Here is a 27,926-nt window from a genome sequence, read left to right as displayed (position 1 = left end):
TAGAGCTAAAGGGCCAAGCAGTGTTTAAATGAACACAGTGTCCGTGTAATTATTTCGGGTAGAGCTAGCCATGTGGGCGGCCGGGTGCCGGGACACAGCCCGCCGCTCCTATTTTTACAAGAAACTTTTCCTCATTTCAGACCTTTACTTCACATCTGAAGAGGTCTTCATAGTAAAATTAGAACAGGACCATGTGTCATATTCAATAGGATATTGGATGGGAAATAGTGAATTGGAAAAACAACATTTTTTTAAAAAGGAAAGTGACTGTGTTTTATTGTAGTTTATGCACATAGATAAATATTTACTCCTAAATTCTTGTGAAGATCTGTAACTTAGGAAAGAGCCTATTTAAATGGAGACAATAGGGAAATGGTGATAAAAGAAGTAGACACATAAAACATTTTAAGCTAGCTGGGCTAGTCATACCTGAATGTCAGTACTTGGGAGTCTGAAGGTAGAAGATTGAGAATTTAAGGTTAAAATAGACTAAATAATGATACTATATCCAAAAATTTATATGATTTTGATATTTATAAATGCTTTAGTCCCATATGTTAATAGGATAGATTTAATTAAATTTTATTGTTATACAGGTTATATACAGTCAGCTCTTCTATAAGCATGCACAAGCACACGTATATATATGCACACACAGGGATTTCTGAAAATCATTATATAATGCAAAATTGTGTGGTAAGACAACACAAGATACTCGGTCAAGTGAGTTTAGGGCCTCAACACTCAAAAATTACTAATAAAACCTCTTTAAAAGTAAAAAAATAAACTTAATAAAATTGGCAGTGCAGTTTTGCACATATTTGTAGATGGAAATTTCAGTCCTGCCTAGTCCTGCAGCTTTTCAGTCCCATCAAAACACAAAGAGGCTTATATTAATTATAAACTGTTTGACCTATTAGCTCAGGCTTATTATTAACTAGCTCTTACAACTTAAATTAACCCATAATTCTTATCTATGTTTAGCCACATGACTTGGTACCTCAGTGAGGCATTCTGATCTTTCTTCCTCTGTGTCATGTTAAATGCTATAATAAGTAGGGTGCTTTACCTGTAGCACACTATTTTGCAAACACTGAAAGGATTACACGAAACTTAGGTAACAGTAGAGGGAGGCTAATGAAACTATGTATTATTATGAAAGCTGTAGTGTGTGTGTGTGTGTGTGTGTGTGTGTGTGTGTGTGTGTGTGTGTGTCTGTGTGTTGACATATAAGTGGACAGTGGGAGCTGGCAGGTGTGTGAGGCTTGAGGCTCAGGGCACACGTTTTTTATTTTAGCAATTTTGCATTAAGTTGTAGTTTTCCACCTGTACCTTGTGTCTGTCACAGTGATACTCACATTATGCATGTATCATACCCAAGTTCATCACAAATTTGTGTATTCTAAAGCAGTGTTAAAACAGAACTCCTTTCCTTTCTTATTGGAGAAATAAAACTTTATTTTATTGCAATTCAGTTTCATGGACAGTAGGGGGGGTAGTAGGTTCACATTTTGTGTTGTACTGACCAGTGCTTTTCTTAGCTTTGCAGCTGCACATATGGCAAATTATTATCATTTTATGGCTACAGTTATAAGTAATTTGGTAGAGAATGACAGCTAAATTATGCAGTGTTGCTTTTATTTGCTTAATTTTGTAATCTAAATATTTTTTTTAATAAGAAAAGATAACCCAGAACAATTCTTAGCCAGAGAGTAACCTTTCTGTCACTTTGTGCCAGGCCAACAGTAGGCCTTGCACTTCACTTTTGTTGATCTCTTATGAATTGTCAACATTGGGCATTCAATTGTGGGATTGTCTATATTTTAGGAAATACGTGTTTTTACCTAAATTATTACTGGCTCCTGCTACTTATAGAGAGAAGATTTAACATGCAGTTGAACTAACACATTTAAAACTTCTCTCTCAATTTTTGAAGACAGAAGATTCCCACTCTTTACTCTAGGAAGTAGCCCAGCAATGATGCCTTACTCCCCAAATGCAGTGGGATTGCATCCATTCTCATCCTTCCATGAAACTGAAATGTAGGTACTCACATGTGCCAGCACACGGATATTCAGTATCCATTTTTTTGAGACCTGGTGTATTATAAGGGAGTATTAGTTATTAACATCTAGCCCTTGTTGAGAAGATTATTTGCCTTTTTGAACATCAACATTTGTAATTTAAAGGTAAGATCAACATTTTAATTTGAAATTGATCAGAGAAATTGAAGGTTGAAATAAATAGTGAATTGTCTTATTGCATCTTATAAAATCTATTTTGCTGTGTATGTTTGTAAACAGTACTAGATCATAGTTCTACCACCATGGCACCTCTGTCATTCTGCTTTCTTGGGTAGTTAAGAAATAATATTTGGAGTCACTGGCATATATACTGAGTCTGAAACTACTGGAGAGTGAAAGATCATTTTTGCTGATTTAACTGAATAGGTTTAATTATAGGAGAGATTTTCTGCATTTGATGATGTGCGAATGGAAGGAAGCCAATGAACAAGATTTAAGAACAGAACAGAGTGTAAGCAGAAGCAGCAGGAATGGTCAGCAACTAAGAAACGAAGGCAAAGGTCCTTTGAAGAAGGAGTCAGTGATTAGCAAGTAAGATAGAAATTGAAATCAAATTGATGCATTTTAAATTAGAGAATACTTTTCAAGATATGGTTTTGAGTAGACTGAGGCTGGCCACATGTTCAATTGGAAATGCTGAAATAGAGATTAGGCATGTGTGTTAATCTCTTCAGAATTTTAGTGATAATAGAAAGGAGAAGCATATTGACGATGTAAATGGCAGGCACTATTTGAAAAGGGTTGTGCTAAGAGTGCGCGTAGGCCAGTAGCCAGAAGTTACGGAGGGTAAAGATGGCCTAATCTAAAGAATGTCCTGAACTAGAAGAGGAACATAGGCGGACAGTCACCTGTTGATGCACTTATTTAACACTGAGCAGATACCACAATGTGAGGTGATAATATCCTGGGGCTGGCTGGCTGGCTCAGCTGGCTAGGCAACCTGTTACCAACCCTGGCGATCTGAGTTCAATTCCCAGAATACACAAAGTGGAAATAGTGAGCTGACTCCTACAAGTTGTTCTCTGATCTCCACCCAGGCACTCCCCCACACGCAGGCACCCACACGTATTTGCACACACATGCATGTGCACACCCAGTTGTAAATGAATAAAATGTGATTTTAAAAGCTTCAAGTACATAAAAGCCATCTGCCTTATTAATAAAAATAAGATGTACTTAAAAATAAGTTGCTTTTGTTTGTTTCTCTCCAAGGTTGTTAAGGTTTTTTTTGTTGTTGTTGTTTTCTTTCATCTCTCAGTGTTAAAGTTTTACATGTTTTGTCTGTCACATATAATTTACAAAACTCAAGACAAGAAAGCAAGTAGTTTTGTCTGTCTGGAGTTGGGTTCTTTTTGTTTTTCATTCCTCCATGATATTTTAAAATTCAGCCCTTTATCATTTCCTTCTTGCTTAGAGCCCTCTTTAGTCCTTTATACTAGATAACAATGAATTCTTGTAGGTATCCTTCATTTGAGAATTCCTTGATTTATCCATGTCAGAAGGACCTATTTGCTGAATATCCAAATTTAGACAGACAGTTCTTTCTGCCTGGTTTCTCCTTTAATGATGAATCTTTTCTTTTGACTTTATCTGTAAGAAGGCAAATACTCAGTACCAGATCAAGTGGTATTCCCAACATCAGAGTATAGGCTAAGGTGGATGATGGCAGTAGATTTTGCTGGACCAGAGAGAGAGTTTGAGTTACAATATCTTTTCATTTTGGCAGCCCACTAGGCCATTTGTCTGGTCTTTAGTATCCCCACCTGGAAAAAAAAAAAAAACCATACTGCTGTCTTCCAATATCTGTGTTTCATAATGATACCCTTGTCATTTATCATTTTCCCTTTATTGGGTATGACTTTCGTCTTGCTCTCAAGATTATTTCTCTTTCCCCCTCCTCCACATTCTTTCCCCAAACTTCTGTCTTTTGCGTTCAGAATTTAACAATGATGTTTCTTGACATGGATTTTTAGGAGTTAATTCTGTTCAGGGTTTGCTCAACTTTCAGCTGTTACATCTTTGAATGCTCTTCCATCCCCTTCCTTGTGCTCTCTTTCTGGTATTGGAGTGGCACTCAGGTGAATCTTTTGTTATGTTGCCATAGTTCCTGTAGGCTATGTTTATTTTCTTTTTTCATCTGTTTTCTCTCTGCTGTTCAGGAGGTGTACTGTGTGTTGTATTTTCAACTTCATTAGTTTTCCCGTGTCTTTTATTTTATTGAGTCCGTGCAGAGGGCATTTTATTTTGATTATTATAATTTTCAGTTTCTAATTTTCAATTTAATTTTTCTGTATTTGCTGTTTCTTTTCTGAGGCATTCTAAGTTTTCATTTGTTTGAAGCATACATATTGAAACATTTCAGGATGACCCGTTTAAAGTCCTTTACAGTAAACAATAAAATTCTTATCTAACATCTGGGTTATTTCAGTATTGATACCGGTTGATTTTCTTTTCTCATTGAATTGATATTTTCTTGGCTCTTGGTATGGCATATGATAACTGTGTTATGGATAATTGAAATATTGTATTATAGTCCTATTTAAGTCCTCTTTTTTTAGTATACCTTTCTGATATCACACCAATGGGAAAGAAGAGGTTCTGCATTGCATTTGAAAGTTCAGGGTCCTTCCTATACATTCTTTGGCACATGGGAATAAGCTCCTCTTTATTGCTGGGAGGGGATGGAAGCTTAATCACCTGTAAAAATCATTACCACCTGATAAAGGCAGAGGCTTTCCTGGTGACTTCATTCTGCTGCTGGAACAGTAAACTTCTTCAGTTCTGATTAGCTTCCTATCCTACTCTTGCAAACAGGGATATCTTAATGTTAAGTAGAGTGAAGCTTCTTCTCATGAAGCTTCCAGTGATGATCATAAGCACAGAGGAGGAAGTAAAAGTGGGGATTCAATTCCTGGCCTTCACTCCCTCTTCTGTGGAACCACTCCTGGGGAAAGAAGGTGGTGCGTGGGCTCCCTGAAGTCCCGGAGGAGTTGCAATCTTTTTCTGTGGTGTCTGGCTGAAATAAAGCAATCTTGTCTATTCTGCCTGGTTTCTCCTTTAATGATGAATCTTTTCTCTTGACTTTATCTGTAAGAAGGCAGATACTCAGTACCAGATCAAGTGGTATTCCCAACATCAGAGTAGAGGCTAAGGTGGGTGATGGCAGTGGATTTTGCTGGACCAGAGAGAGAGTTCAAGTTACAATATCTTTTCATTTTGGCAGCCCGCTAGGCCATCTTGTCTCGTCTTTAGTTTCCCCACCTCAGAGTCCTTACTGTTTCATGTGCCACCATATTCATTCTACTCAGAGGCTTCATTTTCCTTTTCTGTGTGGTCCATTTTCATGTTAAGTCTTTATGCTGCTGGAAGAAATCGTTCACTGTAGCCTCTTCACCTGATTGGCTTAGTTGTTTAGATTTCAACGGGATCTTACTCAATACAAGTTGCTACTGATGTAGGTCATTTGTGAGGACCTCTTTCTTCACTACAGACTGTGGTAACTGGTTGCTTTTCTCACTTCTACACGGTGGTTAGCCATGCTGCAGCATGCCTATTTGTTTCATGGTTTGTTGTACACCTTTTTCTCAGGTTTCATCTCTTATATCTAGTACATCCTTTTCAGTTACATAACCAAGATTCAGGTAAGTAAGTCCTCCCTTCAGTGAAGAAGACTTTTACTTGGATTTTCCTAAGATCTCACTCCAGGTACAGGGCTAAAGTCTCACTATGCTAGGGAAAAGGAAATATGGGTCATTCTCAAATCTTGTAAAATCAAGAAAGAGATTTAAAAACTAAAGGTAAGACTATACGGTTTTTTTTTTTTTTGGTTTTTTTTTTTGGTTTTTTCGAGACAGAGTTTCTCTGTGGTTTTGGAGCCTGTCCTGGAACTCCCTTTGTAGACCAGGCTGGTCTCGAACTCACAGAGATCCGCCTGCCTCTGCCTCCCGAGTGATACGTTTTTATATCCTGCTGCTTACAAAATACAAGAGGGACTGGCTGACAATTTCAGACATGATGGAAGCATGGCAGTCTGCAGGTAGACGTGGTGCTGGAGAAGGAGCTAAGAGTTCTATATCCCAATTGGCAGGCAGCAGGAAGTGAATGTCACACTAGACCTGGCTTGAGCATTTGAGACCTCAAAACCCACCTGTTAATGATGCGCTTCTTCCAGCAAAGGCACTACTCCAACAAGGCCACACCTCCTAATAGTGCCATTCCCTATAAGCCTGTGGGGGTCATTTTTAGTCAAAACACCACACTGCCACATGGCATGTATTTAATGTCTATATCTCATGTCAAATGCTGACGTTAACTCATAGTCTGTGTAATTGTGCTTGCTTTTTACCAGAATAAAATTATGATCTATTATAAATATTATTGCCTATGGTATCAGCTAGAATAAAAACGTTTGTATTCATAATAGCTGTCACAAACACCTTGGGACCAAACAAATCATTTGTGTCTCTGGAAGTTTACACACACACACACACACACACACACACACACACACACACACACACACACACACACACAACCAGAAATGTAAAGCCACAGGAATCCAACATAGATTAACATTAGAAACTATTACCTTATTTAGACCACTGTTCTTGCTCTGTTATTTCTGCTATTGTTTCAGATGCTAAGTATTCAGTAAGCTCTTGGAATTAATGTATTCTATAAGCTTAGTGACCTGGCCTTTCACTGTGAGCCAGTCTTCTCCTATAAGCCATCTTGGGCTCCTTTTTGTTAAAGGTTAATAACCAGAATAATGAAGCAGTTGGTTATTTATGCAGTTATGATTGGCAAAAGTTATTAGAACAGGAATCTGCCCAGAAGCAATGATTAGGTTATGAAAATGTTAAGGAATATTGAAACTAGTTACAATTTTTGACATTTAAGAAATATTATCCCTGTTCTTAATCATGATGATCTGGTGTAGAAGTATATGTATAGAGTAATCCCATTGGACAGTAATTCTTATGCCAACAGCATACCTAAATAAGTGCTGAGAGGGAGATTCAGAAATGATCTGAGGAAAAGGGAGAAAATTAAGAAGGGAGAACATTAAGAAGCTGGGAGGTGCCTGACCTATGAAGTTCGACTTAGTGTGTTTACATTGAGCATTCTTCACATGCTAGGAGCTGTGGGGGGAAAAAGGAGCACAGCAGAAAATTCCTGGTAACAGTATTAGTGATGTGATTATTAATATGCAAAACAAGACAAAAATTCAAAGTATAATCCCTTTATGCTTAATAGAGTTAGGAACTTAATGTATAAAATAGGCAATAATCATTAAGATAATGTTTACATAAAAATCTGACATTTCCAAGTGTACAAGTAAATGACATTTTCCCGAGTAACAACACTGCCACCATCTCACTCCAAAACCTAGTTTCAAACCTGCACCCATTGCCCAAGCTCCTCTCCTCCAGTCTTAGCAACACCAATCTACTTCCTTGTTTGACTTGCCTATTCTTGACTTCTCATAAAAATAAATGCTTATGATATCTACTCTTTGTGTAAGTACTCTTTTTCATGACATAATATTTTCAAGGTTTGTATTATGTAACAATTTCTCATTTATTTATGATCAAAAGATGTTCTATTTTATAGATAGTGCTCTGTTGATAAATTGATGGACATTATTAAGGTTCTTGTTGCTTCTAAACTACTGTAAGCAGGGCTGCTCTGAAGATGCCATGTATGAGTTTTTTGTTAGGCTTTTTAAAATTTCTTTCTTGGGAAAGTAGGGCAGGGAACCCTGACTGCTCCTCAGACTTGAGAGGGAGGGCGGGAGGAGAAAAAAAAAGAAAAAAATAATAATAAAAAAATTTCTTTCTTGGATGATGAGATATATTGGATTATGTAGTAAATTCACACTTTAAAATACTACTAATTTGTTTTTCAAAGTAGCGGTACATTTACATGCCTGTTAGATAGCCTGGAAGATTCCACTTGAGCATGTCCTTGTTAGACTTGCCTTCATGAGTCTTTGATTAAGGCTGTCCTACTGGATATAAAGTCCTTTCTCCTAGCGCATTTGATTTACCTTTCTCCCCGATATCCAGTTGTGGTTAGCTTCTTTTACTTGCTTGGTCATCTACATATTTCCTTTTGCAGATTGCCTCAGCCTTTGACAGTTTTTAAAATTAGATTAATATTATTTATGTTTAGTTATCGGAGCTGTTTATATATTCTGAATATTAATTCTTTACCATATAAACAATATCAACATATTTCATTTTGAGGCATTTTTTGTGGTTTCTTAATTCAAAGTCACAAAGAAGCACTTGTATGATTTCTTCTGAGATTGTTATAGGGGTTTTTTTGTTTATTGATTTTTTTCTGCTCCCCTCCTTGCCTTTCCCCTCCACTTCAACCCTCTCCCAAAGTCCCCATGCTCCCAATTTACTCAGGAGATCTTGTCTTTTTCTACTTCCTATGTAGATCTATGTATGTCATTCTTAGGGTCCTCATTGTTGTCTAGGTATGCTGGGATTGTGATTTGTGGGCTGGTTTTCTTTATGTTTAAAAACCACTTATGAGTGAGTACATGTGATAATTGTCTTTCTGGGTATGGGTTGCCTCACTCAAAATGATGTTTTCTAGCTCCATCCACTTGTAGTTATTTTTTTCTGCTATGTAGTACTCCATTGTGTAAATGTACCACATTTTCCTTATCCATTCTTTGGTCGAGGGGCGTTTAGGTTGTTTCCAGGTTCCGGCTATGACAAACAATGCTACTATGAACATAGTTGAATATATGTTTTTGTGGCATGACTGAGCATCCTTTGGATATATACCCAAAATTGGTATTACTGGGTCTTGAGGAAGGTTGTTTCCTAAATTTCAGAGAAATCACCATACTGATCCAAAGGGACTGTACCAGCTTGCATTCCCACCAGCAATGCAGAAGTGTTCCCTTTTCCCCACAACCTCTTCAGCATAAGTTATCATCAGTGTTTTTTATCTTGGCCATTCTTACCAGTGTAAGATGGATTCTCAGAGTTGGTTTGATTTGCATTTCCCTGATGACTTAAGGGTGTTAAACATTTCCTTAAGTGTCTTTCAGCCATTTTAGATTCCTCTATTGAGAGTTCTCTGTTTAGGTCTGTATTCCATTTTTTTTTATTGGATTATGTGTTCTTTTGATGACCAGTTTTTGGTTTTTTTGTTTTTTTTTTTTTTTGAGTTCTTTGTATATTTTGGAGATCAGACCTCTGTCTGATGTGGGGTTAGTGAAGATCTTTTTCCATTCTGTAGGCTGACATTTTGTCTTACTGACCGTGTCCTTTGCTTTAACGAAGCTTTTCAGTTTTAGGAGGTACCATTTATTAATTGTTTAAGTGTCTGTGCTGCTGGGGTTATATTTAGGGAGTGGTCTCCTGTGCCAATGCGTTCAAGTGTACTTCCCACTTTCTCTTCTTTGAGGTTCAGTGTGGCTGGCTTTATGTTGAGGTGTTTGATCCATTTGGACTTGAGTTTTGTGCATGGTGATAGATATGGGCCTATTTTTTCTTCTACATGTCGATATCCAGTTATGCTAGCACCATTTGTTAAATATGCTTTCTTTTTTCCATTTGATTTTTTTTGTCAAAAATCAGGTGTTCGAAGGTGTGTGGATTAATATCTGAGTCTTCAATTTGGTTTCATTGATCCTCCTGTCTGTTTTTATGCCAATACCAGGCTGTTTTCAGTACTGTAGCTCTGTACTAGAATTTGAAGTCAGAGATTGTAATGCCTCCAGAAGTTCTTTTATTGCACAGGATTGTTTTGGCTATCCTGGGTCTTTTGCTTTTTCATATGAAGTTGAGTACCATTCTTTCAAGGTCTGTGAAGAATTTTGCTGGGATTTTGGTGGGTATTCTCTGTGGAGTTTGCTGTCTCAGGTCTGTTCAGTCCCAGGTTGCTGGCTTAGTTCTGGTTCACCAATGTCACTGGACTGGATTCACTCCTGCTCCCATGGAGCTAGCTTTCTCAGGCCTACTCTGGCCTAGGTCTCTGGTTCAGTCTCACTCCTGTGGAATTCGTTGCCCCAGGCCTGCCCCAGCCCAAGGTGGAGTTAGTTGCCTCAGCCCTACTTTGGCCTAGGTTACTGGCTTTAATCTGTTTCTGTAAATCCTGGTCTGGATCCAATCCTTCCTAGGTCCCTGGCTTAGAATTGGTCCTGCAAAGGTCTTTGACTCTGTTCTACTCCCTCAGAGTTCCCAGGCTCGGGTCTGCCCAGACTGGCTCAGGCTTACTCCCTCAGAGATCCCGGACTCAGGCTTAAATCCACAGAGGTTTCTGGTTCCTGCCTATTCCCTTTGATGCTCCAGACCAACGCCTGGACCCACAAAGGTCCTGGCTCAGGCCTACTCCCTCTGAGGTCCCAGACTCATACCTGGACCCTTAGAAATCTCTGGGTTTTGCCTACTCCATTGAAGGTCCCAGATTCATGCCCAGACCAGCAGAGGTCCTAGCTCAGGCTTAGTTCCATTGGAGGTCTTAGACTCACTCCCAGACCCACAGAGTTCCTGGCTAAGGGCTACTTACTCCCTTGAGGGTCCCAGATTCATGTCTGGACCCTCATTGGTCTCTGTCTCTGGCTCACTTGCTCAACAGTTCCTTCCCCTGTATATGTTCCTGTGGTGTTTGCTGTGTCAGGTCTGAGATTGTTATAATTTTAACTCCTAAATTTAAATCATTGGTTTCTTATCTTTTTCCTTTCCTTCTCTTCCCTTTTCATACCTTATCTTTTCTTTCTCCTCTTTTTTCCTTTTCCCTTTTCCTTCTTTTTATATTTGACTCTTTTGCCCAGTCCATCCTTGGGCACATGGGATTGCAGTCATACAGTCTATGCTCTGCTTCATTTTGCTTGTTTACATAATGTGATAGGCGTTCCTTTGCATAACTCTGCAAAGAACTAAGAGAAATGTCTCCTCACTGGGATGGCCAGATCTACATTCTTTTTGTTGTTGTTGTTGTTGTTTGGTTTTGGTTTTTTGAGACAGGATTTCTCTGTGTAACTTTGGAGAACTCACAGAGATCTACTGCCTCTGCCTCCTGAGTGCTGGGATTAAGGGCATGTGTCACCACTACCTGGCTTCAGTGCTACTTTATTTATTAAAATTATTGCTTTGTGACTGGACACATTCACTGCTTTTATCTGATGACCCCATACTCACTGCCTCTGACCAAATGTTGTTGTATTTCTGCTTTTGTCTTCTTTATTGCAATCTGTATATGAACCAGTTTTTTCTCCTTAATTTGCAATCTCACCTCTTCAGCTACAGTATAGAGAATGCCAAGAACTTCTAAGTCTCTACCAGAGGTACCTATCAGAACAGCAAGAAAAGCTCACCATGTCACTCTCAGAACTTGGTGCTGCTAGAGCACAGGAGCAGCAGGTAAGTGACCTCTTCTGACCCAGAAGGTTCCTTTTCCTTTTATGTTGGAAATCACATTATATGCATGCTGTTTTAAAATATACAACTATCTCTTGGCTTCCCTGACTGTGGCCCTCTTCTTTTCTTTTCCTCTCCTGTTGTTTTAGGAATCTAGTGATCAGAAACAGAAACTTGAAGCAGGAGGGGGTTACTGGAGAGACAGTTGATGGGATAAGAAAATGCACTGATGGTTACTTAATAAAGAGCAGTGGTTTCCTTTTGGAAAACCCCTTTCTGTTTTTAGTTCTTGAATAAAAAGCTATTTTGTGGCTTCTGTATGTTTGCATGTATTAAATATTTAATTATATGAGTATTTATAAGTTACCACATAACATCAACTGATGAATATTTAGAACTGTATAAGCTTGTATATGTTAATTTGTACATTTAAATATACAAGTGTTTATAAGTAACTATATGACATTAAGTGATGAGTATTCAGAGAACCTTGCCTTTTATGATGTAAAATCAGATACTTTAGCCACATTTCTGCCCTTCTAACACTGATATTTGCTGTCTTTCTTCTGTTTTTATGAGTTTAAATTTTCAAATAGCAAAAAATAATCTTTATATATTAAGATAAAAATGACTGTCATAAAAAATTCATATTATGAAAATAAGGGAATGTGTTAACTACCATTTCCCAAGTAGTGTCAAAACTCAAAGGTCAAGCGTGAGGATTTCTTGCAAACTTTCTTAAGAACATTGCTGCTCAGACAGGAGACATCTACCTTGCATGGGTTAAGAGTTTTAGCTAATGGAATCCTAGTTTTAAAACTACAATTTGCATATATGGGAAAGTGAAAACAAAAATCCCAACTATATTAATGCCATGTTATGTGGTTTAGGTGAGTTGTTTAACATATACCATTTTTACTCTGTTTTCAGAAAGCTAGATTTTACAGTGACCACAGAGGGATGTGGCAGCTTATGTTATTTCTATGCATGCCTTCACTGTCTAAAAGGAGGTTGACAGCCCTGTAGGTGCCTTTAGGCCAGAGTGCTTGTGAAGGTCAGTTTTATGTTCCTCATCACATTCCTGCTCATGCCCTCGCATAACCTAGTTGAATGAGACAGCACAAAAACAAAGACAACTTATTTAAGAGGGAACTGCAGCAGGGAGACAAAAGAGCCTTCATTTAACAGTATTAGTAGAGTCTTATAATCCTAGGAGCATAGACTATAAGCCAAGGCATGATCACTAAAGTAAAAGAAAAGAAGAAAAAGAAAACCAACAGGAGGGAGGAAAAGAAAAGTTGATAGTTGGTTGGGAGACTCTAAGAATACCTGGAAGAGCCCCAACCTGAAATTGTGGACAAATAAAACTTCCTTAGTTGTTGTTGGTTTTTATGTAAGCTAAGTATGAATAATCATTGTTAAACTGCCACACTTAATCTAAACCTTGTATGGTATAACTAAAAGAGATATTAGAATGAAAATATTGGTCAAGTATATGTAGAGAGTATGCTCTCTAAAGGAGGTATCTAGTCTTGGGGTGTAACGTGGGGTAGATAGAACACTTGTGTAGCATGTGTAAAGACCTATGTTCCAACTCAGAGAAAGACAGAGACATGTTGTAAAGAGAGCCTCTTGTTTGTTCCTGACTGCTCAGCCCCTAAATAATCACACAGAAACTCTATCATTTAAAACACTGCTTGACCCATTAGCTTTAGCTTCTTATTGACTAACTCTTACATATTAATTTAACCAATGTCTATTAATCTGTGTATTGCCACGAGGCTGTGGCTTACAGGGTAAAGTTCCAGCATCTGTCTCCGGCAGGGCAACATGACTTCTCCTTATTCCACCTTCCTTCTCCCAGCATTCAGTTTAGTCTTTCCCACCTAACTAAGTTCTGCCCTGCTATAGGTCCAAAGCAGTCCTTTATTAACCAATGGTATTCACATCATACAGAGGGGAATCCCATGACAGAGACAGAGGAGAGAGAAGTATCACTTGTTTTTTTTGCTTAATCCAGAGAACTTTTTGAACTATATGTTTCATTTTAAATCATGTCTATGTATGTGTGTTTGTGTGGGTGTGTGCACATATCTGAGGTGTCATATCTCTGGAGCTGGAGTTACAGGTGCTTAGAAGGTATTCCACAAAGGTTTTGGGAACTACACTCAGTCCTCTGCAAGAGCAGCAAGTGCTCCTGACTCCTGAGCCACCACTCCAGGTTAAACTATGTTTTCCTCAAGTACTTGATGATCAAGTTCTAAATGTCCTCATAAACAGTGAAAATGAAGCTGTGAATTAGAGGCAGCTCCGAGGCTCTGCTGTTTGACTTAAAAAGGGAAAATGTCTCTCTTTTTTTAAGGGAAAATAAGGGTCACTTCCTTTGTTGTCTGGTTCATACCTTGTGACAGGCTTCTCTAAGCTGATCACTGGGAAGCCCCCTCTTTTCTTTTCCTGCTTTCCCATAGGAAGAGTACCATACTGGCCTGACTTTTTTTCCGCTTTCCTCATCATGAAGTCTAGTGTTCTCTTAATGTATTCACAACTAGCCTGTGCCCATCTTTGCAGAGCACTGTGATGTTATTGTAATTAGTTTATCCATCCACTTCTTTTGCACAGTGTTCTAAAATCAGGCATACTGCTTGTTACATAGGTGGTGCTATGCTCTGAGTCTGGTATAAGGATCAGAGTGACCTCAAGTAAGTAAGCTAATGATCCACTTCAGGGTTCTAGAAAAATAAAAAGACAAAAAAATACATCAGATGTCAAGAAATAATAAATATTAAGGCAAAATAATGAGATAAAGAATACAATTACAATATATAGACTCAAAAAGCTGGTAATTTGAAAGATAAAGATGGTTGACAAGCCTCTAGCCAAGCTAACCAAAGGTGAAAAAATACCCAAAACAAGAAATTAGAGATAAAATGGAAATTGTTACAGCAGACCCTAATAAATTCCAGAGGAACATTAGGGAATACATGGAAAGCTTATATTCCAGTAAATTGGAAAATGTAGACAAAATTAATCAATTCCTAGATATATGTAGCTTAATAAAATTAAATCAAGATTATATCAACTTTTTAACCCAATTACAAGCTATGTTAGAAGTGATAATGAAACATCTCCCCACAAAGAAGTGTAAGACTGATTCGCTGTTGAGATCTACCAAACTTTTAGGAATGACCTGTTAACAATACTTATCAAAATATTTCACAAAGCATAAAGGGGAGAAATGCTCTGCAACTCATTCTACAAAACTATTATTTCTCAGATACCAAAACGTGCTGGTGATACAGCTAAGACAGAAAAGTTTAGATCAATTCCCTTTATGAATACAGATGCAAAAATTCTGAATATCAAATTTAAGAACACATAAAAAGATTATCACAGCCAAGTTGGCCTCATGTTAGGGATACAGAGTTACTTCAACATATAAAGATCAGTACATTTAATATGTTCTGTAGCTATACATCAGAACAGAAATCACAGGATAATCTGGTTAGATGGAGAAAAAGCATTTGAAAAAGTTCAGTATGCTTTTATGATTAAAAGTCTGAGGAATCTAGGAATACAAGAACATATTACAGTGTGGCAAATGTTATATACAGCAAGAATGTAAGCCAAAATGATTATAGTAAGTGGAAAGAAAACTGAAACAATTTCATCCTAAATCTGATAGTAGACAGGAGTGCTCACTGTCTCCTGGCACACTCAGACTCTTTCCTAAAACAACATAGAGTGTTCCGAGTCTTCTCCAGAACATCCAGACAAGAGAAAGAGAAAAGGGACACACCTAAAAACTTGCAAAAATATCAGAAACACACACTGGAAAAGACTATTCAACTAATGGTGCTAGGAAAATGAACCCATATTTTGCACACACACACACACACTCATGGGGCATGGAATAAAGAGAAACACCTCAAGATACAGACATAGGCAAGACTTTCTTTAAAGAACTCCAGGAACACAAGAAATAACCCCGGGAATTGGGAAGTGGAATTTATGAAATTTAAAAGCTGCTTCTCCACTGCAAAGGAACCTATCAATAAAGAGATGACCCAAAGTATTAAAAGAATTTTTGCCCCCTATTCTTCTGAGAAATAGGTATTGTCTCCAATATCCTACAGAACTGTACAATTAAAGTACAGTCCCTAACAAAAGGACTTTGTTTTTTTTTATTCAACAACACAAAAAAAGGTGTAGCACAAATTTTAATTGTTAATAATAAAAAACTGGAGTCAGCAATTAGGAGTGAAACTAAAGGATCAAAGAAGCTTGGCAGCCGGCCACTAGAGAGTTCTTAGGTCTACCGATGATTAGACCAAAGGAGTGATCCTGTCTCTATGAATCCTGACCTCCTGTCTCCTGCTTTAATCCTCTCTGCCCAGTCATATCACTCCTGTCTCCACCTCCTTAGTGCTGGGATTAAAGGTGTGAGCCACTACTGCCTGGTCCCTATGGCTAACTAGAGACTTAGCTCTGCACTCTGATCTTCACGCAAGCTTTATTTGTTAGATCACAAACAAAATATCACTACATTTCTCCTTTTTTCTAAAATGAAAAAGAAATCTCTAACTAGTTTAAGAAAAACTATATACAACAAGTACAATAACTATATACTGTATATGCTGTAACAAATACATCAACAATGTCTAGTCCATTGGCATTTGACAAATTCAGAGAAAATACCCTAATATCTATTTTATCTTGGTGAGTCCAAAATCTTGTATCGAATTCATTTTCTATCCTAATTTACATTATCATCCAAAACTCTCTTTTGATATATTTCAACCTTATAACACTTCCCACCTCTTTAAAGAGTTTGCTTTCTGAGTCTGGTAAACAAGGAAAACTGTAACTATCTAGTTTTTTTTTCCTACTTCTAGAATTTTTTTTCATCTTTTTGTATTACTTTATAAATAATATCAGTCAAAATTCCCACTTCCTCCCCTCCTCCAACTTCCCTCCTGCTCCCCCACACACCCTCCCCTCCACCCCCTCCAGTCCTAAGAGAAGGCAAGGCACCTTGCCCTGTGGAAAGTCCAGGGCCCTCCCCCCTACATCCAGGCTTAGGAAGGTATGCATCCAAAGAGAATAGGATCCCAAAAAACCAGTACATGCAGTAAAGACAAAACCCAGTGCCATTATCTGCCCCTCAGTCTGCCCCAGTTGTTAATCACATTCAGAGGGTCCAGTTTGATCCCATGCTCATTCAGTCCCAGTCCAGCTGGCTTTGGTGAGCTCCCATTAGCTCAAGCACACTATCTCAATGGGTGAACCAACTCCTCGTGGTCCTGACTTCCTTGCTCATATTCTCCCTCCTGCTCTTCAGCTGGACCTGGGGAGCTCAGCCCAGTGCTCCAATGTGGGTCTCTGTCTGTTTCCATCCATCACCGGACCAAGGTTCTACGGTGATATTCAAGATAGTCATCAGTCTGACTACAGGACAAGGCCACTCCTCCACTGCCCAGGGTCCTAGATGGGGACATCCCCTTGGACTCCTGGGAATCCCTCCAGAGCCAAGCCTCTTTCCAACCCCAAAATGACTCCCTTAATTAAGATATCTCCTTCCCTACTTCCATATCCGTCCTTCCTCCATATCAACCATTCCACTCCCCCAAGCTCTCCCCAACTCTCCCCTTCTCCCCTCTCTCTCCTTCTCTCCCCTTCCCTCTACCCTCCCCCCACCTCCACGCTTCCAACGTTTGCCTGGCAATCTTGTTTGCTTCCAATTTCCAGGAAAAAAAATATATACATATATATATATATATATATATATATTGGGTTCACCTTAATGCTTAGCTTCTCTAGGATCATGAACTATAGGCTCAATGTCTTTGTTTATAGCTAGAATCCACTAATGAGTGAGTACATACCATATTCATAATTTTGGATCTGGGTTATCTCTCTCAGGATTATGTTTTCTAATTCCATCCATTTGCATGCAAAATTCAAGATGTCATTGTTTTTACCACCGAGTAAGTACTCTAATGTGTAGATGTGCCACATTTTCTTTATCCATTCTTTCGTTGAGGGACATCTAGGTTGTTTCCAGGTTCAGGCCATTACAAATAATGCTGCTATGAGCATAGTTGAACAAATGCTTTTGTAGTATGATTGGGCATCTTTTGGGTATATTCCCAAGAGTGATATTGCTGAATCCTGAGGTAAGTTGACTCCCAATTTTCTGAGAAACCGCCACATTGATTTCCAAAGTGGTTGCACAAGTTTGCATTCCCACCAGCAAAGGATGAGTGTTCCCCTTACTTTGTCAGAGACCCACGAAAGAAATATTACCTGAGTAAGCAGGAAGTATGACCAAGCAACTTCCAAAAAAATGTGAGAAATGACAAAAACAGCTGGCTACCTGGACATTAACCCAAGGTTCCTCTGCAATATTTTGGTATCCATTTTCATCCTACAGGTTTAAAATATTCGACAGACTTTTCTATTAAGCAGTGTTTTTAAAGGACTGTTCCACCTTGTCTTGGCAAGGTTTTGTAATCACTCTTCTTTGCGTCCCGCTTGTCCAATGTGGACAGCATACCATCAGCAATCGAGGCAAAAGCACTTTGTTTCCTTGTTGTTTACTTTTGCCACCAAAAAAGGAAACTGTGTGGAGTTTCTTTGATGCCCATCATCTTCTCCAAAGTATATTGGTGCTGCCAGGACCAAAAATGTCTTATTGTGATTTAAAGAAATAAAGAAACTCTGTTGTTAAAACATCTTAAATGCCATAGTCTGTAGATCTCTGAAATATTTGAAGACATCCTATCTAACCTATATCTGCTTGACCTTGAAAACATTTTTAATATGACTACAAGATCAGTTGTAATAGGCTACTAATTAGTAACCTGCATTTTCTTATTATCCTAAATAGTTGGTAATAATAACTTTCAAGAACTAGAAATTTGCATTACATTGTTAAATGATATGTATGAGTGCAATACCATGAACAAGGGTAGAAATGTATGTACAGTATATTCTAAAAAATTAATCTCAAATTTATATCATTATACAAAATTTGTGTACAATATACAAATGTCCAATCCATTATAAAATATTTAAAACTAGTATTCATTTTAAAAAGTGGATTCAATAATCTACCTTTTTATCTTATCACATGTATATCCTCCCTTTTTTCTTTTCATATTCAGTAATCTACCCTTTTATCCTACAATGTCTGTATTTCCATTTTTTCTTTTCAGAATAAGAACCCTGAATCTAATCTCCTTTGTGTATAGCTTTTTTCCTGACCATTACCAATAACAACTTGTAACCCCTTAAACAATGACATATATCTATAATCCAGTAAGTGACCAAAAAAAAAAAAAAAACCAACCCACCCCACCCTTTGGGAATGTGGGTATCATGTTTTTAAATTTACTGCCAGTTGTCTGGGGGCAATGATATCTTTAGGGGATCCTGAAAAGGAAAGTTTGGGTTAATTGTCAAGTCTTAGAAGAGTTAGCTGTTTCATTTATTGTCCAGTCTATGCGTATTGGGAAAGTGCAGTTTGTGAGGTAGGATCATCTCAGCTAACCACCTCAAAAACTGTTCTGAGCAGTCTGTAGTCCAAAGCCAAACTTTAGGTGGTATTTTTCAGGTTAGTTGTGTTATCATAGACTTGATTTGTTTGTCATTGTGGGACCCCATCCTTATTTTGGAGACTGCATAGGTCACTGTTAGGCATGCTGATGGTTCGCTGCAGAAAACTGATAGAAACTCAAACCAAAAATCATTTACAGAAAGGTATTTAAAGCCTATTTCTAGAATTAGTTAGTTCTCGATATAACCATTAATATCATGACAAAAAGTATCTGTTGTTATATCACCCTTTTCATTTCTGATTTTGTAAATTTGGATATTCTCTCTCTGCCTTTTGATTAGTTTGGATAAGGGTTTGTCAACCTTGTTGATTTTCTCAAAGAACCAGTTCTTTGTTTTGTTGATTCTTTGTATGTTTTTCTTTGTTTCTATTTTGTTGATTTCAGCCCTCAATTTGATTATTTCCTGTCTTCTCCTTTTGGGTGAGTCTGCTTTTTTTTTTCTATAGCTTTCAGGCATGCTGTTAGGTCATTGATGTGAGCTTTCTCTACTTTCCTTATATAGGCACTTAATGCTATGAACTTTCCTCTTAGCAATGCTTTCATGGTGTCCCATAGGATTGGATATGTTGTGCCTTAATTTTCATTGAATTCAAGGAAGATTTTAATTTCTTTCTTTCTTTCTTTCTTCCTTGATCCAGGAGTGGTTCAGTAGTTGACTGTTTAGTTTCCATGAGTTTGTAGGCTTTCTGGGAGTAGTATTGTTGTTGAATTCTAACTTTACTCCATGGTGATCTGATAAGGCACAGTGGATTACTTCAATTTTTTTTATATCTGTGGGTGTTTGCTTTGCTAGTGAGCATGTGATCATTTTTAGAGAAGGTTCCATAAGGTGCTGAGAAGAAGGTATATTCTTTTTTGTTTGGGTGGAATGTTCTGTAGATGTCTGTTAAGTCCATTTGATACATTATATCTGTTAGTTCTCTTATTTCTCTCTTAAGTTTCTGTCTGGTTGACCTGTCCATTGTCCAGAGAGGAGTGTTGAAATTTCCTACTATTAGTGTGTGGGGTTTGGTTATGATTCAAGTTTCACTAATATTTCTTTTATATATGTGTGTGCTCTTGAATTAGGGGCATAGATAGTCAGGATTGAGACTTCATTTTGTTGTATTGTTCCTGTTATAAGTATAAAATGTCCTTCTCCATATCTTCTGACTGATTTTAGTTTGAAATCAATTTTGTTAGATATTAAAATAGCCACACCTGTTTTTTAGTTCCATTTGATTAGTGATCCTTTACTCTGAGGTAGTATCTTTTTTTGAGGTTGAGGTGTGTTTCTTGTAAACAGCAGGATGCTGGATCCTGTTTATGTATCCATTCTCTTAGCCTCTGTCTTTTTATAGGTGAATTGAGACCATTGATATTAAGTGATAATAATGACCAGGGTGTTACAAGGAGAGTGGGCCCTTTGTTTGTCCTGGCTGCCCAGCTAGCTAACACCCGAAATAACCACACAGAAACTGTATTAATTTAAACACTGCCTCACCCATTAGCTTTAACTTATTATTGGCTAGTTCTTACATATTAGTTTAGCCTATCTCCCTTAATGTGTATCACCACAAGACTGTGGCTTACCAGCAAGATTCTATCCAGCATCCATCTCAGGCAGGAGCTCTATGGCATCTGCCTGTCAGCCCTTCTTCCCAGCATTCAGTTCTGCCTTCCTCTGCCTACCTAAGTTCTGCCCTATCAAACGGCCAAGGTGTTTCTTTATTCAACCAATGAAAGCAACACATAAACAGAAGGACCTCCTACACCACAGTGGTTGTTAGCTCTGGTTATCTTTCAGTAGTAGTGTTTCTGTGTTTTCCTTCTTTGGGTTATGCTGGTGGGGGGTTATCAGATGCCTGTGTTATTGTGGGTATAGTTAGATTCCTTGGATTGTGGCTTTTCTTCTTGTACTTTCTGTAAGGCTGGGTTTGTTGATATGTAGTGTTTAAATCTGTTTTTGTCATTGAATATCTTGTTTTCTCCATCAATGGTGAATTAAAGCTTTGCTGAATACAGTAGTCTGGGCTTGCATCCATGGTCTCTTAGTGTCTGCAGAACATCTATCCAAGACCTTCTGGCTTTCATGGTTTCCATCGAGAAGTCAGGTGTAATTCTGATAGGTTTTCCTTTATATGTTACTTGACCTTTTTATTTTGCAGCTCTTAATATTCTTTCTTGTTCTGTATATTTTGTGTTTTGATTACTATATGGTGAGGGGGTGTTTTTTTTTTATTTAGTCTGTTTGGTGTTCTGTAAGCTTCTTGTACCTTCATAGGTATATCCTTCTTTAGGTTGGGAAAGTTTTCTTCTATAATTTTGTTGAATATATTTTCTTTACCTTTGAGCTAAAATTCTTCTCCTTCTTCTACCCCTGTTATTCTCAGGTTTGGTCTTTTTATGGTGTCCCAGTTTTCCTGAATGTTTTATGTTAAGAATTTGTTGGATTTATTGTTTTCTTTGACTAATGACTCTAGAATCTTCAGCGTCTGAGATTCTTTCTTCTGTTTCTTGTATTCTGTTGGTTATACTTGTCTCTGAAGTTCCTGTTTATTCACCCAGATTTTTGATATCCATAGTTCCCTCGGTTTGTGTTTTTTTATTACCTCTATTTCAATCTTCAAATCTTGAACTGTTTCCTTCACCTGTTTGATTGCTTTTTCTTGGTTTTCTTGGGTTTCTTTGAGGGATTTATTAATTTCTTCCAGCTTTTTGTTTGTCTTCTCCATTTCTTTAAGGGAGTTTTTCACTTCCTCTTTAAAGGTCTCCATCATTTTCATTAAGTAACGTTTAAAGTCGTTTTCTTCTATATCTTCTGGGTTAGGGTGATCAAGTCTTCCTGTTGTGTGTCTTCTGAGTTCTGGTGGTACCATATTGCTTTTTAGGATGTTGGAGGAGTTCTTGAATTGGTGCCTTCCAAACTCTTCCTTCAACTCTTATGTCTCTTATGTCCACCAAGAATTGGTCTCCATGGAGCTCATTGGGAATGATGCATTGGGGGTGGGGTAGATGGCTGTCTCTTGTTGCCTCTTCTTAGTAAAATAGCTTTTGTTAGGTTAGATAACTGGTCCAGTACATTTATATTATGCATACTTTTCAAAACTTCTGATTCTAAAGCCTATTCTTTTCTACTTTTTACCTTCTTAGACTCTTGCTTATTTTCATGACAGCAATAACAGTGACAGCTTGTGCTTACACAGCATTTATTCTGTATCAAATACTATTTTAAGTTCTTTGTGCACATTGACATGTTTAATTCTCACCTTAACTTTATAAAATAGGCACCATTATTACCCTCTTCTGTGGAGGTCAAAGCGATAAAATAACTTGCTCAGAGTCAATTACTTACAGCTGTAATGAGTGGGACCCAGATTCTGACAGAGTGCAAGGTTGTTACTGGAGCAGATGAAAATGTCTATATTTGTCTTAGCTGTTTGCTGTGTTTTTTGCAAAGGCTTTAAACTTAACAAACAGTAAATAACTGGTTGGGTTCCTTTTCTTTGAATCTCTGAGATGTTATTGAAACACTAAACATCCTCTGACAGCTTAGGTTTCTGTTGCTAGACAAATAGCTAACTAAAGGGTATGGGGAAGGAGGAGAGAGGGAACTTCATTGTCATGTTTGTCTTCCTACATGAACACCTCCAGATGAAGAAAAGGAAAAAAAATTTCTCTGAAGCATCCATTTTATTTTGCTGTTCTGGAAGGCAATATTCATCTAGTTTTCACTGTTATCACCAGGTAAAAGGTAGCAGGCATTATTTCGGCAAGTTTTTTGCAGAGTATTTCTATGTGTGAGTTAAATATTTGGTCCTGTTGGAACTCTTGTGTCTAGCTTGACATGCACATAACTTTTCCTTTCGGTCTGTTTTTGATAACACAAGACTTTGAAGTTCAGGAAAACTGCTCTGGAGTACTACCATTGTGCCTTTACTTTCTTGTATTAAACTCTTTGCATTTTATTAGTTTATCCCCCCCCCCTTTTTTTTAGGAAAGAATAGAAAACACTTTGTCATCCAGAATGGATTTTAGACACATTGCTGTGAGTCATTCATTTGTATTTTGATGGTTTTAACACCTAGGATTTAGTAATGTATTTACTGACTGACTTCCTTTTTCATAAAAGGTATTCAAAGATTATAAACTTTCTAGCCAGGCAGTGGTGGCACACCCCTTTAATGCCAGCACTCGGGAGGCAGAGGCAGGCAGATCTCTGTGAGTTTGAGGCCAGCCTGGTCTACAAGAGCTAGATCCAGTACAGACTCCAAAGTTACAGAAAAACCCTGTCTTGAAAATAAAAATTAAAAAAGAATGTAAATTTTCTGAAATGGCTCCAGTTTTCCTGTACTCCCCACATTTTAAACAGGTTCTTGGTTAATAGTAGATTTATGTAAACATTATCTTACTGAGTTTAAATTTTTTTCTAATTTTAAGGTAATCTGTAAATTTTTCTTCATTTTACAAGTCCTGGTTTTTAGTGGCATTCAGATAAAAAGGTTTAAACTCACTTGTCTTTCTTCTTTGCTCAGGCATATCAGGCCTTCCTCATGGTGAGCAGTCACCAACAGCAGCTGTTGCTTGTGCTCTTTCTGATATGATCATGACAAAATTCACAAGATTAGTGTCTGAGAAGCAGTGAGAAATGCTGAGGTATTAATGGCTGTTTATTTGCAAAACATTCCAGAGAGCAGCCTCTATTGCTGGAATTTTCACATCTTTCCCCTTTTTTCACTGGACTCTCTTTTCCAGTTCTGCAGATTACCTTCCATCTCTAATGCTGTAACGTCCCCAGGAAAGGATGCCTATTCCAGAGCAGTGATCTAGCAATACCCTTTTGTCTTGACTGCTTTACAGTGGGGCCTCAAATTGTGTCTCATCTGGAAAATTACATGGCGATTTAACCAATAGTAGCCATAATTCAGTTTCTTGAGCCAGTCATCACTTCTTTCATCTTTTGTTTGCAATCATCAAAGATAAACAAAGTACATACTGAGAAGGCATGGGATATTTGTAAGATTGGCATCTGTATTAGTTTCATGTTAGCTAAGGAGAACACCTCAGAATAACTTGTACTTTTCTCTTCATGGGTATGTCCCTAGTAAACTAACATTCAAAGACAAATGAATTAGAGACTTTGGTCTCTACTGGCATACCAAATGTCTAAGCTTTATGTCACTGATGGCCAAAGGAAGACATTATCTTTAAAAAATAGGAAAGGATAGTCAGTTCCTAAGCGGGGTGGGGAACCTCAGCCTCCAGAAAGTGACTTCTTAAAAAAGTCTTCATAAGACATAAATGAGGGCAAAATTTCTTTTGTAAAATTATAGGAATATTTTCAAGGATACAATTAAGAACAACAGTTTAATAATTTATGGGTCTGCTCCATACCATCAGGACCAAGCAGGTAGAGATGGACACACACCTGACCAAATGCCAGGAGACAAAAGACAGAAGCTCTGCTCTAGGGAACAGTGACTACATCTTGGAGGCTAAGCCTCATTTTGTGACTATGAGTTGGCGATTCCATATCTTAGTTGAGAGGTGGAAAACCCTAGAGAACAGCTAAAGGAGCCCCAGATTGTGTTCTTTTAGGGACCTTAAAGCAGGGCAGAACAAACACAATTTGTTTAAGCTAGTGCGTTCTTCTTCCTCTACATTGTTTGTGATATCTTATACTGTTAATTTTGAAACTGCAATAATATGTCCATTTTGGTGCTAAGATTTTGTCACTAAAGCATTCACTAGATCTGCAGTTATTTTAGATTATGCAGCTTAGCTCTCCATTAACAATAGTCGTAGTTCCATTAAAAGGAAAATGGAGATGGTAAGCCATACATACACCTGGAAGAGTAAGAGACAATATTGAGTTGGTGCTTTGAAATCCCTTACTAATTTTGGGAGCAATAAGAAGGCTACTCACCTTAGAACTTGGGTAATACTGATCAATTATATATCACAATTAGTTTTTAGGAACTGAGAGAAAATCTAGACTTCTGTTTTAAAACATAGACAACTACTTGACAGCAACTGGGAGAAAACAAACTAGAAAACCCAGCATAGAAAAATTTGTAATAATAAGTTGCCTGTTTTGTGACCTTTTTCTGGGAAAATGTTAACAAAGTTTATTCATCCCCATATAGTTTACCAAAATAATAACCTGAAAAGAAATTGCTAATCAACCTTAGTGAATTTTGGGAGATTACCTATTGGACCATGGGTAACTCTATGATAAATTGATGACAACTCACAAACACTGCATTTATGAAACTCTCTGCCTAATATTCAACTAGCTCCAGTGAAGATACTCACCTTCTCTATCAGTTGCTCCTGCTTAATGTAGTCTTTTTTTTAAAATTCTTTTTTTTAAATCTTTTTTTTCAAATATTTATTTATTATGTACACAGTGTTCAGCCTCCATGCCTGCACACCAGAAGAGGGCACCAGATCTCATTACAGATGGTTGTGAGCCACCATGTGGTTGCTGGGAATTGAACTCAGGACCTTTGGTAGAGCAGTCAGCGCTCTTAACCTCTGAGCCATCTCTCTGCCTAATATTCAACTAGCTCCAGTGAAGATACTCACCTTCTCTATCAGTTGCTCCTGCTTAATGTAGTCTTAAGGAGGGGCCTGGTGAGTCTGTGACCTGGTGAGTCTGTGACCAGGCCGCAAGGGACTCTGGAGTGTGATTTGTAGTATCCCACTTGGTCTAGTTAAATGAAGGGTAAGATGGAGTAAGCCAAGCCTCCATCATCAGCATACTATCTAAATTTCCATTAATAAGGGACTGTTTAAATAAATTATGGTATGTTATACAGAAACTGAAGTTTTCGTTCAGGTGTTAAGTGTTCCATAAACCACAGTGTAATTACGTTATTAAGTGTAGGTTGATAGTGATTATTTTAAATGTGAAGTTCTTAAATCTAGTCTGTGTCAAAGCTAGTATTCCCATTGTAGTTTCTATAATACCACCGTTAGATTTATGCTGAAGATATTATTACTTCTTAAAAATAGTTAAATCAGATGTCTTTGGCAAAAAAATAAATTTCTTAATACTCGAAATGTCAAATATAAATTTAAAAAAGAAACTAAATTTTCCAAGATGACGGGTAAAGAAAGTCTGTAAGAACTTTGTACATGGGGGACATTCTAAAGGAAAAGTTTCTTTAGAATTCATGGTAGTTATCTAGAACAATATATTCTGAACTCTTAGCTGTGTGCACAACAGTCCACATTTCCTTTAGGAGTAGTCTTGTGTCCTGATCCTGCCAGCTAGGACTAGTTTGCAAACAGTCTGTGTAATTGTCCATCCACGCAGAAATGAGTTTAGGGCAGTTCATTTCAAACTGAAGTTCCAAAGAGGTGAATTTCAGCTGATGAGCACAAGTCTTCATGCTAAGTACTGCCTCTCTCACCATCATGAAATAATTTTAGAAGTATTTTTAAATTAAATTTTAAAAGCTATTTTATTTTAAGGATTACAAGTATTGGCATTCAAGTGAATTGTCTTGGAATCTAATGACCACACCTCCCTAAAATATTTTAATTGTTTTATAGTTTTTCCTCAAAAAAAAAAACAATTCAGAATAACTATTTTAAGTAAACTACAACAGCTCATTCATCTTCATTGCAAACTTCAGACCATAAAAAAAGCATGAAGCTGGACTGTGCACTGTTTAATTTTTAAATTGGATTTTTCATTATGTTCAATGATAACTTTTTATTTTTATAAAGTTGCATCTTAGTCTCCTATTAGACACCAGAAGGTTTTCGGCAAATGATCTGGATGATAACTGAACAAATAAATGGAATAGATCAGTTTACTCTTTCAATAAAGGGCTAGTAATGTAATCCATTGTTCTGTTCAGTATTATAATATCTTTAAAATTAAGCAGAACATAAGTGGCAATGAAGCTCATTTTAGTCAATACATTTCTGTAATGAACCCTGTTCTATAAGAATCTTTTTCTATGAAGGAAAATGCCTTTAGCACAGTTTATGAGTTCTGACTCTGGAGTTGGACTTTATAATTTTAAAAATATACTTAGCAGGATATGTTTGTATTTGTTTAATGCTTGTGGAAGTTTCTTGAAAGATTTCTCCAAGCAGTGGAAGCATAAATGTTCCTGAACTGGTTTTTTGTTTCATTGAAGATTGAGAGGGAACCTGGCCTGGTTGGAACCCAAATGTGTGCCTCATTGAATTTCAGATCAGGGAGGGTTTGACTTTGGTCAAACCCAGTGTTCATACTCCAGGGTGTGAGAATTGCCAACTTCTCTTATGATCTGATAGAATCCCTGGTTAAATCCTTTAACTGGATGAAGTTCTATGCATGACTATTATTCAAGTAAGGAAGATAGAGTGCTCCCAAGCTCAGATAGTGTAAAAATTCACAGGGATCAGAAACCTGACTGAAACTCCCATCGCCTGGTCAATATTTTAGAATTATGACTTCAAAGTTAATAATGATTGAAGTCTCAAGATAGTAGTTCATCCTTAGAGGATCAGTCTTCAATAATTTTTGAAAAGAAAGTCTAGTGGGATGCTCTGTTGCTGTGACAATAGAAAGTGCTTTTAAAGAAGGGAGGTATCTAATAACACAACCAGGAAATTGAACACCTTTGATTGTTATATTACATAAATAAAACTCTTTAAAAATAAAGCTACTTTTCTTGGCATGTCATCTTGTTCCCTGGAGTGTTAAGAGATGTGGAAGCTTGTCAGAGCCCCAGATATATCCTCTTACCTTCTCCTGATTAGACTTCTAAGCTGTGATGTGGGAGTGTCATATATCAATCTGTTGATTTCATTGGTTAAGTAATAAACAAACTGCTTGGGCTCATAGCTTAGAACATAGG

The 27,926-nt window shown here is 37.5% G+C and overlaps 1 protein-coding gene across 3 annotated transcripts in view; it reads left to right on the top strand.

The window, feature by feature from the left end:
- Kiaa1328 (KIAA1328 ortholog) overlaps positions 1–27,926 on the top strand; it is a 197,675-nt gene that overhangs the window by 41,934 nt on the left and 127,815 nt on the right. The window contains exon 2 of one of the 3 annotated variants that reach the window (XM_013349344.2): positions 11,354–11,473. The exons of 1 other annotated variant lie outside the window; for it this stretch is intronic. In XM_013349344.2, coding sequence (XP_013204798.1) covers positions 11,429–11,473 — 45 coding nt within the window. In that variant the 5' untranslated portion in view covers positions 11,354–11,428. Of the gene's footprint in view, positions 1–11,351; positions 11,474–27,926 lie in introns of those variants that run through there. One more of the 3 variants, XM_026783478.1, reaches the window with a different exon arrangement.

Source organism: Microtus ochrogaster, chromosome 18, assembly GCF_000317375.1.
Source record: "Microtus ochrogaster isolate Prairie Vole_2 chromosome 18, MicOch1.0, whole genome shotgun sequence".
Taxonomy (NCBI): Eukaryota; Metazoa; Chordata; class Mammalia; order Rodentia; family Cricetidae; genus Microtus; species Microtus ochrogaster.
This window is presented reverse-complemented; position numbering and strand designations above follow the sequence as displayed.